The sequence below is a fragment of the Varanus komodoensis genome, unplaced genomic scaffold, assembly GCF_004798865.1.
Source record: "Varanus komodoensis strain SLA01 unplaced genomic scaffold, ASM479886v1 scaffold51, whole genome shotgun sequence".
NCBI lineage: Eukaryota > Metazoa > Chordata > Lepidosauria > Squamata > Varanidae > Varanus > Varanus komodoensis.
The window spans coordinates 2105196-2126024 of record NW_025336100.1 but is presented as its reverse complement, the minus strand read 5'-3'; the positions used below and the strand labels follow the sequence as shown (position 1 = coordinate 2126024).

At 40.6% G+C, this 20829-nt stretch overlaps 1 protein-coding gene across 2 annotated transcripts in view; it reads right to left on the bottom strand.

Moving 5' to 3' along the window:
* Window positions 1–7252, bottom strand: part of SMIM19 (small integral membrane protein 19) — a 37922-nt gene extending 30670 nt beyond the window's left edge. For both annotated transcript variants that reach the window (XM_044447251.1, XM_044447252.1), the window contains exons 1-2: window positions 7087–7252; window positions 1659–1783 (exon numbers count right to left, since the gene is read on the bottom strand). In XM_044447251.1, the coding sequence (XP_044303186.1) occupies window positions 1659–1783; window positions 7087–7238 (277 nt within the window). In that variant the 5' untranslated portion in view covers window positions 7239–7252. The remainder of the gene's footprint in view (window positions 1–1658; window positions 1784–7086) is intronic.
* Between the last annotated feature and the right edge of the window lie 13577 nt (window positions 7253–20829).

Sequence of the window (20829 nt, the reverse complement as noted above, 5' to 3'; positions counted from 1 at the left end):
CAACAATTCGAGGCACAACATCTAATTAAATTTATTACCCATGTTATTTCTATACCACCCCACAGTCAAAGCTCTCTGTTATGAACATACTACACTACCTTATCTGTGATATTCCACAATACTACAATTTTGAATTGTTCATTCCTCCTGTAACTCTTTATAATATGCAAGATGAGAAAGGAGCTACACTTTTTTAAACATAGAAGTATTTGGAGCATTTTTCCTGTGATGAGTTTCAAAATACCACAATTTTTTTTGCTAGTACCACAATATGCAGTACCTATTTCAGACACAGCTATTATCAAGATTCTAATTGGAGTCTATATTTGAGATATATTCAGGTACTAAACTGCATTTAAAATGGGATATACACCTTGCCAAGAATGATGCCGAATTTAGTCCAGCATTCTGTTTCTACACAGGCCAGATAGGTAGATTGGAAAGTCTATGACATGACATGAAGATAATAAGACCCTCCAAACTTGTAGGTTGCTGAGCCTATTTCCCATATGAGGTAACTATTGAAAGTTAAATCTATTGAAAATGTATTGGTCTCATCACTATTTAAGTACTCTTCCCAGTTTGTATGGGTAAGAAACCAGGGCAGGGTGAATAATTTAAAATGATAGATCTCTAGTCCAAGGAAGAATTAAACCTAATATTAATAAAGTAAAACTGAGCACTGCTGACTGGAAGGATTCTGGAAACTAATAAGCCAGGGTCACCCCTGTGTCTTTAAATAAGCAGATGTTACTAAGTAAGAATGGCAGTTTCTATCTTGATCAAGATGGTATGCTGGATAGTATATTCTCTACCAATATTTAGACATTTTTCATGAAATGTCCCATGTAGGAGGGAGAAAATCCTGTGCAGGGGAGAGTTAATAACAGATTTCATTAATAACAGATTTCTTCCCACACTGGTATCAGTCTGTTTAATGGATGTATCTTATGTTACTAAAAAGGTTAATAATTTGTATGACTCTAATGCAAATAAGAAAAATGCTAAGTGAAGATATTGCATAAATTGTATTCAGTTCTATTTGTTTTAATTGTTTCTGTTCTTGTTCTTATTAATTTGCTGGACTGTGACTGTAATAAATGAAGCAAAACCCTCCTGCTTGTAATCCCATCATACTGAAACTGAAGGTAACTAGCCATCATGACTAGTAGCCAACTGGTAGCCCCATCCCTCATGAAATTACCCAATTCCTTTTAAAAGTCACTGAAATTAGTGATAATCACTACATCTAGTGAATTCCATACTGAATTTCATAGTCCATACACTATATGAAATACATTTTATCTGCTCTGAATCTCCCACTAGACAGCTTTATGGGATGACTCCTGATTCTAATAGTATGGAAAAGACTTCGCTATCTACTTTCTCCACACCATGCATTACTTCTATCATGACCTCCCTTACTTGCCTTTTTTCTCAACTAGACATTATAATCTTCCTTCACAGGAAAATTGCTCCAGCCTTTTGATCACTTTAGTTGCCCTTTTTTGCACTTTTCCTAACTCTACACTATCTCCTTTGATATGCAGTGACCAGAACAGAATATAGTATTCCAAGTGTGGTCACGTCATAGATTGGTGTAATGGAATTATGATACTGGCAGTTTAATTTTTTTATAAGCTTGAAAATATATTTACCAATTGAATACATCTCTAACTGCTGTCGTAGACGAACTTTTTTCATACTGTCATAAAAATTTGGTTCAGCTGGTATCTCTACAGTTGGAGGTAGTGCAAAAATCCTCATGATCTTCCTTTTATTTCTGAAACACAAAAAATTAAGATAAACAAAAATAATCTATCAACAGATGTATTATTTCCACTACTTCACTTACAAGCAGTCACCAGTGAATGAGGGCCCAATCTGCAGGAAAAGGGAATTGGGATGTTCTACCAACATATTAAGGCGCATAGCACAAAGATTGTGAGCCGCCCCGAGGGGTTGTGAGCTGCCCCGAGGCTTCGGCGAATGGGGCAGCATAGAAGTTCCCCAAATAAATAAATAAATAAATAAATTCCCCTTCATGGACTGCCTTGTTGTGGTGAAGGGGCTTCTGTAGCTCAATGAAGCTATGAGCTACGCTCTGCAGGGGCACCCAAGATGGACAGGTCATAGCAGAGAGATCTGACAAAAGCCGATCCACTAGAGAAGGAAATGGCAACCCACTCCAGTATCCTTGCCATGAAAACCCCATGTTGTTGTTGTTAGTCACAAAGTTGCATCTGACCCATTGAGACCTCATGGACAACATTCTTCCAGGCCTTCCTGTCCACCATCATCCCCCGGAATCCACTTAAGCGCACACCAACTGCTTCAGTGACTCCATCTAGCCACCTCATCCTCTGCCGTCCCTTTCTTTGGCCAGTTCTCTCTGCTTCTTGACACACTTATAGGTTTCTCAAGAGACAAATTAGATGGTCTGGTACTCCCATCTCTTTAAGAACTTGTCACAATTTGTTGTCATCCACACAATCAAAGGCTTTAGCATAGTCAATGAAGCAGATGTTTTTCCGGAACTCCCTAGCCTTCTCCATGATCCAGTGTATGTTGGCAATTTGATGTCTAGTTCCTCTCCCTCTTGCCTGTACTTCTGGTAGTTCTCGGTCCACATACTGCTGGAGCCTAGCTTGTAGGATTTTGAGCATAACTTTGCTGGCATGTGAAATGAGTGCAATGGTGCGGTAGTTTGAACATTCTTTCGCATTGCCCTTCTTTGGGATCAGAATGTAAACTGACCTTTTCCAATCCTGTGGCCACTGTTGAGTTTTCCAAGTTTGCTGGCATATTGAGTGTAGCACTTTTACTGCATCGTCTTTTAAGATTTTGAATAGCTCAGCTGGAATATTGTCTCCTCCACTAGCTTTGTTGTTGCTCAGACTTCCTAAGGCCCATTTGACTTCACATTCCAGGATGTCTGGCTTGAGGTCAGTGACCACCCCTTCGTGGTTATCAGGGACGTTAAGCTCTTTCTTGTATCGTTCTTCTGTGTAATCTTGCCACCTCTTCTTAATCTCTTCTGCCTCTGTTAGGTCCCTGCCATTTTGGTCCTTTATCATGCCCATCTTTGCATGAAACGTTCCCTTCGTATCTCCAGTTTTCTTGAAGAGATCTCTGGTCCTCCCTATTCTATTGTTTTCTTCTATTTCTTTGCATTGTTCATTTAAGAAGGCATTCTTATTTCTTCTAGCTATTCCCTGGAATTCTGCATTCAGTTGGGTGTATTCGTATCTATCTCTTTCTCCCTTGCCTTTCACTTCCCTTCTTTCCCTAGCTATTTGTAAAGCTTCCTCAGCCATTTTGCTTTCTTGCATTTCTTTTTCTTTGGGATGGTTTTAGTTGCTACCTCTTGTACAGTGTTGCGAATCTCTGTCCATAGTTCTTCAGGTACTCTGTCTATCAGATCTAATTGTTTAAATCTATTTGTCACCTCTACAGTATATTCATCAGGGATATGATTTAGGTCATACCTAGTGCTTTTCCCTACTTTCTTCAATTTAAGCCTAAATTTTGCAAAAAGAAGCTCATGATCTGAGCCACAGTCGGCTCCTGGTCTAGTTTTTACTGACTGTATAGAGCTTCTCCAACTTTGGCTGCAGAGTACATAGTCAATCTGACTTCTGTGTTGACCGTCTGGTGATGTCCATGCGTAGAGTCATCTCTTGGGTTGTTGGAAAAGAGTGTTTGTTATGACCATTGTATTCTCTTGACAAAATTCTCACAGCCTGTGCCCTGCTTCATTTTGTACTCCAAGGCCAAATTTGCCTGTTGTTCCGGTTATCTTTTGACCTCCTACTTTAGCATTCCAATCCTCCATGATGATAAGAATATCATTATTTGGTGTTAATTCTAGGTGTTGTAGGCCTTCATAGAACTGGTCAACTTCAGCCTCTTCAGCACCAGTGGTTGGGGCATAGACTTGGACTACTGTGATGTTGAATGGTTTGCCTTGGATTTGAACTGAGATCATTCTGGAGACTGTATCCCCAGTACTGCTGTTCCTACTCTTTTATTTACTATGAAGGCCACTTCATTTCTTCTGAGGGATTCTTGCCCGCAGTAGTATACCTGATGGTCATCTGAATTAAATTCACCCATTCCTGTCCATTTTAGTTCTCCGATTCCTAAGATGTTGATGTTCAGTCTTGTCATCTCTTGTTTGACTACATCTAGCTTGCCTTGATTCATGGATCTTACATTCCAGGTTCCTATGAAGTATAGATCTTTATAGCATCGAACTCTCCTTTCACCACCAGATACATCTGCAACTGAGTGTCCTTTCAGCTTTGACCCAGTCACTTCATTCTTTCTGGTGCTACTAGTACTAGTCCTCTGCTCTTCCCCAGTAGCATATTGGACACCTTCCAACCTGAGGGGCTCATCTTCCGGCGTCATATCTTTTTGCCTTTTGGTACTTTTGGTACTGTCCATGGGGTTTTCATGGCAAAGGTACTGGAGTGGGTTGCCATTTCCTTTTCCAGTGGATCACATTTTGTCAGAGCTCTCTGCTATGACCTGTCCGTCCTGGGTGCCCCTGCAGGGCATAGCTCATAGCTTCATTGAGCTATGCAAGCCCCTTCACCATGACAAGGCAGTGATCATGAAGGAGGAAAACCCCATGGACAGTACCAAAAGGCAAAAAGAAATGATGCTGGAAGATGAGCCCCTCAGGTTGGAATGTGTCGAATGTGCTAATGGGGAAGACCGGAGGGCCAGTACTAATAGCACCAGAAATGAAGTGACTGGGTCAAAGCCAAAAGGAGACTCAGTTGTGGATGCACAGTAGTACCTTGGCTAATGAATGTAATCCATTCCAAGACTCTGGTCGTGACCCAAATTGGTTGTGAGCCAAATCAAATTTCCCCATAAGGTTCAATGTAAATAAGGTTAATCTGTCTGTAACTATTTTTTTTTTAATCACAAACATTTGAAATGGGTGCACTGGGAGAGGGGCGGGCGTGATCATGGGTGCACTTGGGGGGAGGCAGGCGTGATCACAGGTGCGCTGAAGGAAAGGCGGGCACAATTGTGGGTGTGTTCATGGGGAGACGGGCGTGATCATAGGCATACTCAGTGGGGGAGGAGATGGGTGCGATTGTCACCCAACGCGGAGTTCGTGACCTGAGGCAAAATTTTTCAGGATGTTCTGTTCACGATCCGATTTGGTTGTGAATTGAGGCATTCGTGAGCTGAGTTACCACTGTATCTGGTGGTGAAAGGAAAGTCTGATGCTGTAAAATCTATACTCCATAGGAACCTGGAATGTAAGATCTATGAATCAAGGTTAGCTGGACGTGGTGAAACATGAGATGAAAAGATTGAATATCAACATCTTAGGAATCAGTGGACTAAAATGGACGGGAATGGGTGAATTTAATTTGGACAACCATGAGGTATACTACTGTGGGCAAGAAACCCTCAGAGGAAATGGAGTGGCCTTCATAGTCAATAAAAGAGTAGGAAAAGCAATACTGGGATACAATCTCCAAAATGACAGAATGACGAGCCCAATGTGTGGAAGCTTGGGGATGAAGCCAGAATTCAAAGGTAGAAGCTGGATGCACAGTACCTCTCCACATGGAAGCTAGCTGCTGAAGCAGGGGAAGGTGTTATGCTATGATGTGGATGCATTTACAGTAACGCTATGAATGTGCACTCTCTACTGCTTGAGTGTCACTGAAAGTAGTTACTGAAGTTTTTCACAGGCACTGCATCTGTTTTCTGAAACCTTCAAGAACAAGACCTGACATACCATAATACATCAGTATCTAGGCTTGGAAAACAGGAAGCCAGAAATTTCCCCTCAACTATATATTTATTTGTTATTGTTTTATTAGATTTGTATACATTCCTTTTTCCTCTTCCAACAAACCCATGAGTTCGGTAATGGAACTCAGAGAAGCCACATGTATTCAGCCTCAGTTCTTCCTCCATACACTTAAGAGATAATAATTTCACCTATGTTATATGGCTGTTGTGCAGATTAAAGTAAGATAATAGATGTGATACACTTTGAAAAGTCTAAAAGTAGTACATAAATAATTTCCTTTTCTTCATAATTCCATATTTTATTATTACTCATACTTTTTATTCAGCTTTCTCTCATAAAGTCTTGTTTTAAAAATGTATAACACACACCATAAAATTACAATAGCCAAGGTAATGTTTTGTTACTTTTAACTAAAAACATAATTAAAAATACTGGGTTGTATCCAATATCAGTATTATTTATTCTGGCTGGATAGTATGTTTCCCTGTTGACCTTTCAGCACTCCTAATCTAGGTTTGAATTTCCCTTTTAATCCTTGGATTAAAAGGGAAATTGGAAGAGGTTTTTTCTCCCTTTTGCTTATAAATATAGAGATAGGAGCTACAGGCTCTAAAGTTATACTGACTAGATAAGAATCCTCTGAGAGAACTGGGTGAGCCCTATAGGAAAACAGAACTACTGAAAATTAGGACAGTATAAGTATAAAATTCTTTATTACAGTGGGCCTATAGGCATAGCCAATAATGAAATACCTGTCTCCAGAGAAATGTGAGCTGCAGACCAAGGGAACAGGAAGTATGCAAGTGCTGTTAAGACTGAGGCATTAAAAACTACCCAGTAGAGACAGGAAAAGATTAGTTACTTACAGAACATAGAAAGATGTTATGCATATAATTCTGGACACTAAACTCAGAACTATGTTCTGCCCTCTTATATTACTCTATAAAGAATAATCATTTATGCTGATGATGCTGTAACTATCATAATCTCCAGTTCTGCCATGCAATCAACCTGACAGAAGCTTTGGGTTATCCCGCCCTGACATAAAGTACCGCCAAAAAGAAGAAAGCTACAAATCACAGTTCAGGATTGCCTAGTTTAAATCTCTCTTCAGCCACACATTCACCAGGTGCGCTTCATCATGCCACTCTGCCTCAGCCCTGCATATGGAATACGGGGAAGTTACACCGACCTACCTGACAGAGGTGCTGTAACGCACGTGAGGCACTTTTAAAAACACTATCTAAAAGACAGTCGCTACATGCTGCTATTAACTGCCTTGGTTAGCGATCTCCCACCTGCGTGCGTACACCAGGAGGGCCAGGCTGGCCAGCACCGCCAGCAGGTACACGTTGGTGGCCTCATTCCAAGCCTCGTGTACCGAGTAGTCCATGGCGGCGGCGGCCGCACCACCCCCGCCACTTTCGCCCAGTGTCCTACTAGCCACCATGGTAAACACAACAAACAGCGAGGCCGGCACAGGAAATGGGAACAGAGAGCGAAGGGCTGGCGTCACATCCTGTGCGAAGCGGAAGGCCTTGGCTGGCGATTCTCTACTTTCAGGTGTGTTCGTGGGTGCTGCCGTGGAATCGAAAGCCTTTCTTAGAAAGTGAGGGTAGAGCGGGGATCTGAGGCACTATTCTCTCTTCCTCTCTCACCATTAGACAAAGGTAGCAGCAAATACAGGAATTTACTCTGCTCTTTCGTCAGTTCATTTTTATTGTTGGAAAATGTGATATTTTGGACATTTCGAAGTGCTTGCGGGCAAGTCAATGCATGAATGGGCCTTGAACGGGGTCTGACTGGACAATATCGCTCGACTGACCTTTGCATTTCGTGGCGGGAATTTTGGAAGCAACGGTCGGCAACATCTTCCCCAATTATATAGAGAGTTGGTATTAGCAATGCGATTCTTTGTTTTAAAACGGGAAATATTATTCATTGGTCATATTTTCCATACAAGATAAGCCTTCGGGTCAAAAAAGATGAATGTCTGCCTTTGCTACAACCATATAATTTGGGGTCTCTATGATAAAATTCTGGATTCCTCAATTGTTTTCTATTGCTAACGCTTCCATCCGGGGGTGAGGGGTGGGTAGAAAAAGTTCAATAGGACCATGGAAGTATAAACTAATATGGGCAACAGGATTGTCTCTTAGTCAAGACAAAATAAACGAAAGTGCTACCATAATATGGTTGTTTAAAAGCCTTCCATTGTACAAACAGCTTTAGACTTTTAAGGTAATTACTTGCTTTTTTCGTATACCTCCCGTACACCTTAGATATGGTAATATGCTTTTCTTGAAAGGTCTTCCATTGGAGGCACACAAACATGCTAATACTGTCCTGAAGATTCTTCTTTTTGTGTTGTATTGTTTTAATCTAGTCAACTCTGTTTACTCTTATGTGCTCCTAGCAAACTACCTACATAATCCTCCTCCCCCAAACTGTGTATGTAACTGATGGATTATAAAAGTATCTTGTACAGACTCCCATCTTTGTAAGTCCCTTCAGTAACTACCTACATGCTGCGTGAATATCCTGTATGACTGAATAAATTTTTATTTTGATTGTACCTACGCTTTCTGGTTTTTCTGGTCACACCCTAACCTTTTCCTATACCTGGATGGAAGCTTGGAGGCAGAGATTCTCTATTTTGATACAAACACACAATCCTGGCCATCTTTTTATGGGGTGATGAGGGTGGAAGCTTGATGTATTTTCTGTTGGATTTCCAAAACAGTCACTAAGGGCACAATCCTATGCATGCTTAGACAAAAAAAAAAAACCATACTACTGCAAACACTCCCCAGATGGCATGTTAATATAACTTTTTTCCTATCTAAGCACACATAAGATTGTGTCCTAACAAGAATAACAAATGCATCCAACTTCAGTGCCATCCTGTTACCTGGAAGAAAACTTACAGTAGGGAGAAGGATAGGAATGGGTGTTAGCCTGGAGTTGCTTGCTCAGCCTATGCTTTTACCCTGCTTCAGGAGACAGGACCCTTCCTTTTCTTATGCATTTACCTGGCTGAGGTCATCTTTAGGCTGAGCACTGCCACTTAGCCAATCTATTCAAGTAGTAAATTGTCCAAATGCCTGAAGAAATCTCTGAGACTCCATCTCAGGGCTGCAGAGGAGTTATTACTGGGCAATCAGCAGATGCAAACAAGAAATTTTTCTGAAATTTTCCCCTTGCTTTGGAGTTGTGGGGGCGATGCCAAAAGAGATATATTCTACTGAGAAAGGAAGTGTGGGAGACTTTTCTGACATGGGCATCAGGAATAAATCTCCCTGGAAGCGTGGAAGCTTGAGGTAGGCCCAATTTAAATTGCCCGAGGTTTCTTTACTATAGGCACTCAAGTGCTGCTATTCTTTAACCAAAGGGTGCAAGGGAAGACATTATTCCCTTGAGATACCAGGAAAATTTTGCCACAGCCATATTGAAGTTTGAGGGGACCAGGCAGGCAGGCAGCCTAGCACAGAGTTGTGCTAGCTAGGCAAGCTTTTTTTTCTTTTGTTTGTCCTTTGTACAGATTTACTGCCTTGTGCCCAGAATCTAAGCATCCTTTTTTCCTACTCTATTTTTCCCCTAAATCCTTTATAAGTATTTTACTCAATGTTCACTAAAAAACAGACTGTGTACTTGGGGGGCGGGGTGAGTGCAGCCTAGCTAAGGACACAGATAGGCAGCATAGAATCCCAAGATAAAGGACCCCAGTGGGATACTTAGTTATTCCCAAAGGATTGTTTGGGGATTAAGGAAACTGTGGAAAAGTGATTTAAAGGTGAAACAGAGCAATTCTATTCAGGTAATATAGCGGAAGTTATAGTAAATGATGGTGTAAATGAGCAAATATCCCTAGGCTGAGGTACTAGACAAGGATGTCCCCTTTCTCCAATATTGTTTGCTTTAGGCATAGAACTACTAGCAAAGAGTATTAGGAATGATAATATAATAAAAACTATAGGTTTTGAGAATGAGATTAAGGCTAGCTTATTTGCTGATGATACTGTTATCAATAAGGGATCCATTAGAAGCTATGGATCAGGTTTGATTAGTCCTAGAAAATGAAGAGATAGCAGGTTTAAGGATAAATCAGAGATGATGTTATGTAATAGTGATAAAGAAGAGGAAAAAAGAGTAAATTTAAAATTAAGTATCTGGAGTTACCAAGTATTTCGAGTTAGAATGTTTAAATAAATAACAATTTAAATAAATTAAAAACAAGGTAAAGAAGATTGGATTATCTTGGTTTGTAGAATAGGCTTATGTAAAATGAAAATATTGCCTAAGATTTTTTTTTATTTATGATGTTACCAATTAAGATAGCAGATAAAAGAATGGCAAGTCAGAAAATCCTTTTCTTAAAAATACTTTACATATTTGGAATAAATATAGGGAAAAATGTCTTCAGTCTCACCATTATGTCAAATTATTGAATTAGAAGGGTTTCCATCAAATCTGAGAGAGGTTTTAAGGAAAATATTAAAGAATAAGCAAATAATTACATTATAAGTTTGGCTAGATAAAATGTGGAGATGAAAGCAATATGAGGAAAGGAGATAATAATTTGGTATAATGTGATTCAATTTGAATGTTGAACTAAAGAATGGAAAAAGAAGAGAGGAAAAGAGACTGATGCAGGGATTATACAAAATCTGAGGGTATGATTATAGAAAAGGAAGAATAAGAGAATATGCAGATGAAAGGGATAGTAAGTAAAATTTATAAGATATTGTTAGAAGAAGAAAATATGATTCATTGAAAGCAACTTGGGAAGCAGATCTGAGGAAGAATGTTAGTAATGAAGATTGGGAAAATGTTTGGGTGAAGAGGATATTAAAATGTATGTCAGTAGGAATAAAGGGAATTTTTATACAATTCTATGGAAGTAGTGCCTAACTCCAGTGAAACTGAATTGTATAGATAACAATTATTATAATTTATGTTGAGGATAAGTTCATGGAGTAGGTACATATTTCCATATGTGGTAGAAATGAGAATATGAAATTTTGGAAAGAGGTCTTTAATGTAGTAAAATACTAAATTTAAATATAGAAATATGCCCTGAGATTGCATTATTTTCAATATTTGATAAGAAACAATGGAATTGGAATGATAAGGAATTAATAAATTTAATAATAGCTATAAGATTAATCATAGCTAAGAATTGGAAAGTAATATATGATTACCAATTGTATGATTGGTATACAGAAATTTGGAATATAACTATTAATGATAAGTTAATAATAATGTGATATTAAAGTGAGAAAAGGGCATATAAAGAAAAATAAGTATAATGAGATTTGGTGCACATTTATGTGTATGTGTTTTAAAAGGGAAAGGATTTGAACCATCAAAAGAATCATTGCACATTTAGAAGGGCGAAATGTCCTTCCAAAGAAATTTTGAATAAGTTCTCTCTCTGTAACATGTATCCTATGGTCCTAGTGGTGGGGGGCACAGTATTTTTAAGAACTATTTTAATTGTATATTTAATTCTATATGTTGTTATTTAAGATGTAGTGCTGGTTTGGTTGTATATTGGATTGAAAATTAATAAAAATATTTTTAAAAGACACCAGTTGCTAGCAATTCTTCAGTTAAGGGTGCAGGACATGCCTGGCTGGCTGGCATTAAACACAGCCTAGTCAATTCTCCTGCAATGCTGAAGCAATTGGAGCCAAGTCAGAGACCAGGATTGCAAAATCCCTTGCTGCTCCAAGCCTCAACCTCCCAGGGAGGAGGGAGGAGAAGAAAGAGTAAGTAATACCTCGGTTCACGAATGCTTCTGTTCATAAACAGTTTGGTTTGCGAACAGAAAGTTTGGCAAAATTTTGCTTCCACTCGCGAACTCTGCATCGGGTGATGAACATGACTGCGGCCATCTTCAGCTCTCTCGGGCTGCAGGAGAAGCCCTAGATGACGCTGTGCTGCCCGTCAAAAGGGAGCACAATACACAAGGGAGCCATGAGGGCACTCTTGCCTCAGTTGAGGCCTTCCCAACTCCTCGCCACTGCCCTGCTTCTGAGCCAGAGGAAGGTCCCCTTGCAGGCACTTGCCCGGCTCCGGGAGGGGGAGGGGGAGCTGGGTGCGGGACGGCTCCCCTGGCTGGGAGAGGGCCGCAAGGAGGGGGGTAATGGCTGCTTTCCTCAGGCCGAGGCAAGGGATGGGGCTGTGGCCGGCTAAACAGGGTGTCTTCCACCTCTCCCTGCCACGGGAGGAAGAAGCATGGTGGCTTCTCAATGGTGGCAGCAGCTTGCCCTGAGAAGGCTACGGCAGAGGCGTGGGAGCCATGGCCCCGCTCCCACTTGGACCGACTGCCCCTGGGCTCAGTGAGTTGGCTGCAGCTTGGCCTGCAGCCTGTGGACATGGTTCACATTTTTATGGTTTAAAAAAAAAAGACATTTTTAAAAACTTTTATATGCCATCCTTTATATATAACATAAAGTTGTGGTTCAGAACAGATTAGCCTTATTTACATTGAGCCTTATGGGGAAATTTGACTCAGTTCGCGACCAGAATCATGGAACGAATTAAGTTCATGAAGCGAGGTACCACTGTACCACCAGAATTCAAATGTACTAATCAGCATCCAAGGCAGAAATTTCAATCCAGTGAGTGTCTGTGATTGTAACCTGGTCATCAAAGGAATTAAAGGGAACTTCACCATTGTTTTAGGTCTATTTCCCTTTTGCTTGTGATCCAACTATTTTTGAAGAATAAAACTTAGGTTCTTTCCCTCTCATTCTTGTTGTGCTTAATTGAGTGCACCAAGCCTGGATCCCTTGTGTCCTTCAAGGGTGAGGGACAAGAAGCAATATACATCTCTGCATGGTGGGTGAAAGGAGATACTGAATCTTTCCCTATCAGAAATTGCTTCATCCCAGCTGTTTTTATTCCCAGTCAGGCTCTGAAACTAGAACTAAACCACACAGGGAGAAAAATAGCTTGGGAGAAATAGCTTGGGAAATCAGGAACCCATCTCTACTTTTCATTGGGTGCCATGTTTAATAGTGGAAAATGAGTGCGGGAATTTAATGAGGTATGTAAATTCACAAATCTCATATTGGTCTTACATATCGTATATCAGATCAGGTTGTATTTTCTAGTTTCTGAAGCTGCTTATATCTTTTTCTTTCTGTTTTTCCCAACTATCTGCTGGGAAGGGAAGGGAGAAGAGAAGACTAACATGCTTCATTCACTCATAATAACATGTAGTTAACTTTATTGCATAATCTGCAATAAGCTTAAAAAAGAGTAATCAAAACCAAATTTCCAAGCAACTAAATTCTCATGACTACTCAGAGTCTTACATTGGAATGCTGTCAACAATAGGTTTACAAGAACAGTATTTTTACTTTCAATTGCCATTGCTACTATTTGACACTATATGCAGTTTGAACCACCACTCCCCAAAAGTACTTAGTAAGACAGTAGCCATACTGTAGATTTAACTTGGTTTAATGGTCAACAACAACAATGCAAACTTGTTTTTAAAATAAGGGGCAAACGTTTCTAGAAATTGCCCCTTATTTTAAAAATCCAGTGTGGAGTTCAGCTTGAAGATAAAGAAGAGTAAATTTAGAATTTCTCATTCAAACAAGAAAAGAAGAAAATGGAATCTTTATTTTCCCTTCTCTGAAGAAAATATTAAATCAAGGATATGATAAATACCAGTTACAAATAACAAGACTTTATTTGTGAAAAGGAACATAGTGCCATGAAAACAAGTGTGTTTTATTTCTTTCATACATTGTATTTGGAACAATACATTGAAACATTAGTTCAAGTAAATTAGAATAAGACTAAATTTTATTTTAGAAAAGTTCCACGGATCATTTTTCAGGAGAAAATTGCTCTTCTCAAGGGATCCCAGGAAGAAATCTAATACATAACTTTTGTCTTCTTTTGGAACTGCTTCTCTCTGCAAGACTGTTGATATCCACATGGAATTAGTTTTTCAGAGTAGTAGGCTCAATATAGTAATATAGTTTAAATTAAAATTAAGGATATGTGCCCGTGTGCACAAGAAAGATGTGATTAAGTGATAGGCTGTGACAGGCTGATGTAGGATCAGACCTTCACACCCGGACAGAGTGCTAGTAAGTAGTGCACTATCTACTACTCTTGGAATTTGCAATTAAAGCAGGGGTCAAACTTTTTAAACAGGGCCAGTTGAAGGTTGCCGGCAATGGGCGCGTGCTGCAAAGGCTGTGTGTGTGTGGGGGGGGGGGCACACGCATGCGCAGTGAGGCACCCGGCTTGCTTGGAATGAGATTGTTTTCTCTGAGCAAGTCCAAAATGATCTCTGCACAAGCAACCCCCGCCTCACTTCGCCGCACGCTCAGCATGTCCAAAACATCTACGGCACGCCAAATAAATTGGCATGGTGGGCCGTATCTGGCCTGCGGGCCGTAGTTTGAGGAGCCAACTGGGTGACTTTGGGCCAGTCACAGACTCTCAGCCCAACCTACCTCACAGGGTTGTTGTTGTGGGGATAAGATGGAGGAGGAGAATGATGTAAGCTGCCTTGAGCCCTTTGTAGGAAAAAGGCAGGATATAAATAGAAAAATAAATAAAAATAAAAAATAAAAAAAGGCTTCCTAGGACTGCAGCCAAGAAATTAAAAGACGCTCCATGGGAGGAAAGCTATGGCAAATCTGGACAGCATACTAAAAAGTGAAGACATCATCCTGCCAACAAAAGTTTGTGTAGTCAAGGCTGTGGTTTTCCCAGTTGCAATGTATGTCTGAAAGCTGGACCATAAGGAAGGCTGAGCGCCAGAGGATTGAGGCCTTTGAATTGTGGTGCTGGAGGAGACTCCTGTGAGTCCCTTGGACCGCAAGGCGATCAAACAGGTCAGTCCTAGAGGAGATCAAACCTGACTGCTCTTTAGAAGGCCAGATACTGAAGATGAAACTCAAATATTTTGGCCACCTAATAAGAAGGAAGGACTCCCTGGAGAAGAGCCTAATGCTGGGAACAATAGATGGCAAAAGAGAAAGGGGACGGCAGAGAATGAGGTGGCTAGATGGAGTCACTGAAGCAGTTGGTGTGAGCTTAAGTGGACTCCGAGGGATGGTGGGGGACAGGAAGGCCTGGAGAAATGTTGTCCATGGGGTCGCGATGGGCCGGACACGAGAAACCTGACCCCCTGAAGAAATACCATTGCCAAAAAGGTATGAGAAGAACGAAATCTCTGAAGACTATTAAAATATCCAAAATAATGAAATTAACTATTTTCAGATTTTACCATCCAAGATTCTGCCTTCCAAAACTAGACCTTTTTTTGTTTTTGCACAATGCATAATTAACTTATAGAATTGGCTCTGGAAAGGTGTAGTAATAGCCACTGATTTAAATGGCTGTAAAGTGGCGAATCAAAGTTAGCCAAATTAATGGAGGCTACTAACCATATATGTTAAACTTATCTGTCAGGTTTTAGAAGCAGTATGCCTTTGAATGCTAACAATTTAAAGGCAAAAAGCAGATAAGGGCTTCACATCCTACTCATAGACTTCCTGGGAACATCAGTCTGTTTGCCATTGGAAAGAGGATGTTGAACTAGATGGACCTTTGGTTTCACAATTCAGTAAAATCTTCGTATGTTAAGACTCATTCTATGTTGAGCTTTGCATTAATGGTATACAGATCTATGCCAACCACAAGAGATAACGAAAAGGAAAACAAGTTCGAAAAACATATACTACCTGATAAAATAATACTGTTAAAAGATAGCAGTGAAAAGGTATTAACTGACCTATAGATCCCAGTTGTATACAATGTTCCCATTTATGTGGTAACCTTCCAGTTATTTCTAGCTGTGAAACAGATGCAAAAGAAACCAAATAATACTTAATTATATAAATAGAAAAATGTATTTGTCTTGGTTTTCCCTTTACCATTGTCACTTCACTTTCAGGTGGATGATGAATACATAACCATAGGTTTTGAGCAGAGGAGTCAATTCTGCTGAATAGTAATTGAAACACAAATACACAGTAAAAGTCTGTTTGGTTTAAGCTTCCAGAAGAAACCAGTTTCTAAAGTAAATGGTAGGGTTTAGCCACATTATTTTTAATGATATGGTTAATCCCTGTAATTGTTGATCCATTAAACATAAAACATATGAGCACAATCTGACAAAATTATCCTGTTTATATCATAGAAGATAAAGCCTTGTATTTCCAAAACACTGTGTTTTCTGAGCTTTCACTGCCGCTGCCAGATATAATGGCCATATTCAGTCAAGTGTTGTGACTGTACACTCCTCCTTCATCCCTGCCCCACACTTTTCCCATAGTGTGCAATATGCATTCAGTCAGAGTTGCAATCGAAGTAGATTCCTGGACCTGAAAGAGTATCATCCTCCAATCATATATCTGAGGAGAAGTGGACAGAAGCATTCATGAAACTCCTTTTAATTTGGAAATTTTGATCAGGCAGCTTTCTGCTTTTGCCTTATCGTTAGTAGCCTCTAGTTCAGAATTTCCCAAGGCTGCTGATTCATGCCCTTTTCTCAGCATATGAATGAACTGAAAGGCTGATGCTTGAAAAGTTACTAGTCTTCAGTGCTGCTGATTAGTTCTTGCCAGGCTCCAACCTCATTAGAGAAAGAGCAAGTTTGCACTGGTATACAAATTTTGGGAAATTATTGACCTCCGAGATAAAATGTGCTAATACTTACATATTTTGATTAGATGAATTAGAAAACAGGCGGTAAAGGTGCTGGTTGGCTAAAGTCTTCAAGATATTTCACCATAAAGATTTATACACAGGCAAGTATATTTGCCTACAAGGGAGGGAGGTGTCTGACGATCATGATGCCTCGTAACTTCTCAACAAAGTACTGTAGAACACTGAAAATGGTACCACGTGGAAGTGTATAAATTTATCTTCACGTTGAGACTAAAGATTATTACCTAACTGTAATTTATTGTTCTTTTATTGCAAGATACATTTGTCTTGGTCAGATCTACACATCACACAGTTACAATTGCCTAACATTTCCAAGGAACAGTTGCATGATATTTTCCCTCAGAAGCCAAGATGGCTTGAAACTGTGTAAGCAACACAGATAACTTCTGCTACATTTGTGGCAAGCTTATATTTGCATCTCAAAAGTGCAAGCAATCCAACAGTCCCTGGGACATCATGAGATTTTATTATGTTAACTGGTTTCCATGACTTTAAAAGATGACCTTCAGATATTTTGGACTTTAGTTCATATCACCCTAGGAGCATGGCCAATGGTCAGAAATAATGGGTGTCATGGTCTGAAACATCTGTACAGCACCAATTGATTTTCTGCTAAAGTTATCACCAAAATGTAAGGGACTGGATATGGGCAGCAGCTGAGATAAGCAGAGTGCCAGGACCTGATGTGAAATAAAGTCTTGCCACTTAGTAGGGCTAGAACCAGGTGGTGTGGTCAACAGTCCGGGCTCAGGGTCAAGAAAGCAGGCAGTCCAATATTGTATGGGGGGGGGGGAGAGAGGGATAGAGAGAGTTCACAGTCCAGAAACAGCCCCATGGTCTGATGCCAGGAAGACAATCATATGGTCCCAACACAAGTGTGCTGGATCAGGGTAGGGTAGGAACAACTGGAGCAAGCAAAAAGCACACAGGAGCAGGACAAGTACAGACTAGGGCAGTGGTGGCAAACATACGGCACGTGTGCCACAGTGGGCACGCAGAGCCCTCTCTGTTGGCATGCGAGCCAAGTTGCCCCAGCATTGCCCCAGCAGCTGAACATCGGTTAACTGCGCACATAGGGACCATGTGCATGCTCAGAAAGGCACCAGGCAATGATGTCACGAGCCGCGACTCATTAGCCGCGACTCGTCTGAGCTTTCACATGATTAGACAGGTTAGAAATATCCAAATAAATAAATAAATCTCCTTTTTTTGGTGCATTTTGACCCATGGTCTCTAGTAGTGGCCTCAATCCTATGATTATGCCATAGAAGCTTCTAGTACTCCAGTAACTTGAAGAGGTTCTAGCATTCCACTGCTTCCACTGGTGCAGAGTGTTTTCTAGGTCTTCTGTGTCTGTTGCCCTGTTCCAGAGCGTTTCCCCATTTTCCCTTCTCTCAGGCTTCTCTTCTGCTGCCTCAGCTTGCTGATGCACTTCTTGCTTCTAAACATACACTTAGCAACAGCTTCTCTAATCTCTAAAAACTCTTTGTTTTATTATTTTGAGGGTGGACACTTGCTGCTCCAGTACTCTTACCTCTTCTTTTAACAGGTCTACTTAGTATGCAGCTGTTGCAGGTCACCACCACTGTAGAGTCTCCTTGGTCCACTGTTGGTGCAACCTTAGAGACTGTCTTGGTTGGTTGTTGTGACAACTGGTACTTTCTCCTGTCTTCACTAAAGGTTAGCAACACAGTCCTACTAGTAAATGGGAGTGTGTTACAAGGAAAAAAAACAAGTGTGTGTGTGCAAGGAGGCAGGGGGGTGGATTAAGGTGAAATAAATAAGTGAAACAAAGGGGGGGGGGAATGTTAGGGACCTCCCCTGCCAAAGTCCTGTTTACTCTCCCTGGTTGCTCACTCCTTGGGAGCTTGGCTGCCTATATCCCAGAGGCCCTAGACCAGCTGGGGCAGCTTGCTCTGCTCTGCTGTGCTATGAGTCAGGAACCAGAATGAATCATCCCACCCACACAGTTACTGCTAGCTGATCAGGCCACTCCCCATCAGTTAATCAACAATCAGAAACCAGATAATCTGGAACTTCCCTTCAATTGTCTCTTAGAAAAACAAAATACTTTTGGAGGAATAGGGCAGGCCTGTCTCTGCTTTGCCTCCGCCTGCCTCTGTCTCCTCTTCCACTACAATTCCTCCTCTGCCAAACTCCTGTTTGGTCGCTCCCTGGAAACTTGGCTGCTTATATCCCAGAGGCCCTAGACCAGCTGGGGCAGCATGCTTTGATCTGCTTTCCTCTGCTAGGAGTCAGGATCCAGCATGAGAGAAAATCTGGGTCAACTGAAATTTAAGGAGGCACCCATTCAAGTGTTTCAGGATTTATATTTCCAGACTATTTCGTTCAGACATTCATTGCAAGCACTCAAGATAATTTTGTTGAAGAATATTACTGAAAATACTTAGGGATATCCAGGGTATTTAAGAGTCTTCCATAATGGAAAACATCACAGAAGAAGAGTCGCTGGAACAAGGTTTAAAATTGGCATATGAATGGGGCCTTATAAATGAAGAGCAGTGCAAGCAAGAAATTGAGATGATGGACCAGAATAGAAGACATGATCAAGAATTTATTTCAAGAAAGGGAAATGGAGTAGTCAGTGTAGTTTCTCCAATCTCGGCTTCTGATAATGGAGAAGCAGATCCTACAGCAATTCAAAAATTTCTCCAGGATGAAAAGGAAAAGAGGTGTGTCAAGGGGCAGTGTGCGGGGGTCTTTTCTGATTTTGACCATTAAATGAGCTGAAGAAGAGGTATTCTAGCTAATAGGAGGTAGAAGATAATTTATACTCTGCTTTATGTTTGGGGGTAAGGTTTACTATATAAGATTAAAAGAGAAGTATTAGTGTATAAGTAAGGTAGAAGAATTTAAAAATAAGGTAGAGTACTAACTTTGAATAAGCTAAATTTATTAGATGAATTTTGAATATGTGAAGTATAAATGGGAAAGATAGTATTGAGAATTCAAAGAATTAAAGAATTGAAAATATTTTAAAGGACAGGTTAAGATAATAGGGGTATAGAGGGAATGGGAAGTAGATATTCAGAGTTGGGCGGACCAGTGTTTTCTCACCACTGTTTTCTGCAAAGATGGAGATACTGCCCAGAATGATGGTATTCTGGGGGAAAAGGGGGAGGGTAGTTTTTTCTGTAAGGTTACAGTTTCTGGAGGTGGGGTTAAGGTAAATTTTTCTTTTTATAGTTTTTTTCTTTAAGTACAGAAAAACCTTGGATTGCGAACATAATTCATTCCAGAAACATGCTTGTAATCCAAAGCACTTGTATATCAAAGCAAATTTCCCCATAGGGTTCAATGTAAATAAGGTTAATCTGTTCTGTAATTTTTTTTTATCACAAAAATTTGAAGCAGGTGTGCTCAGTGGGTGGAGATGGGTGCTACTGTGGGCACAATCAGGGGGGAGATGATGCTGTACTCACACCCGCAGTGAGAGAGAGAAGAACCAGTGCTCAGTTATGATGTGACACTCGGCAGGCAAAGCGCACATAATACTTGTACTGCAAGACATCGCTCGTTTATCAAGTTAAAATTTAGAAAAACTTTTTGCTAGTCTTGCAAAACACTCACAAAGTTACTCGCAATCCAAGGTTTTACTGTATATTTGTGGGTGCACACGAAGGACCATACACAGTGTTTTTCAGCAAGGCCAAAAAGTTCAATTTTGGTCTCATCGGACCAGAAAACTTTTCTCATGTTTGCCATGTCTTCCACATGCCTTTTTGCAAACTCCAAATGGGTTCTGATGTGGATTTGTTTCAGCTATGAAATTCTTCTCGCCACTCTTCCATAAAGCCCAGCTTTGTAATGTACCTGGTATTCTGTGGGTGATAGTTGTCTTATTTTGACCTGAGAGCTAGAAATCTGCACTTGGATCTTCTTCCCGCAGCACTGCAGCTGCCATGGAAAAGAACCGTGCTGGTTGCTTCTCCAAGGTCATAAAAGCACTTGGGAGAAGCAGTTTAGTGGCCATTCTAGCAGGTGAGGAGGGAAAGACACTGGTACTACCAACATACAATGTAACCTGCTCATGCCTCAACCTTCCTTCCCACTCCAAAGCACAACAGCTAGGCAATCAAAATTGTCCATTTAGCTACTTTGCAGTGGAAGGAATACAGAAGCAACCTAGCTGGTCTAGGGACTCTAGGATATAAGTAATCAAGCTTCCAGAGAGTAAATGATCAGAGTGAGCTAACAGGATTTTGGCAGCAGAGTTGTAGTGGAATAGAAGACAAAGGAGTCAGGGGTGAAGGACTTACACTAGCCCAGCAAACAAGTCTCTTCCAAGAGGCAGTGTGCTCCTGTGAGCT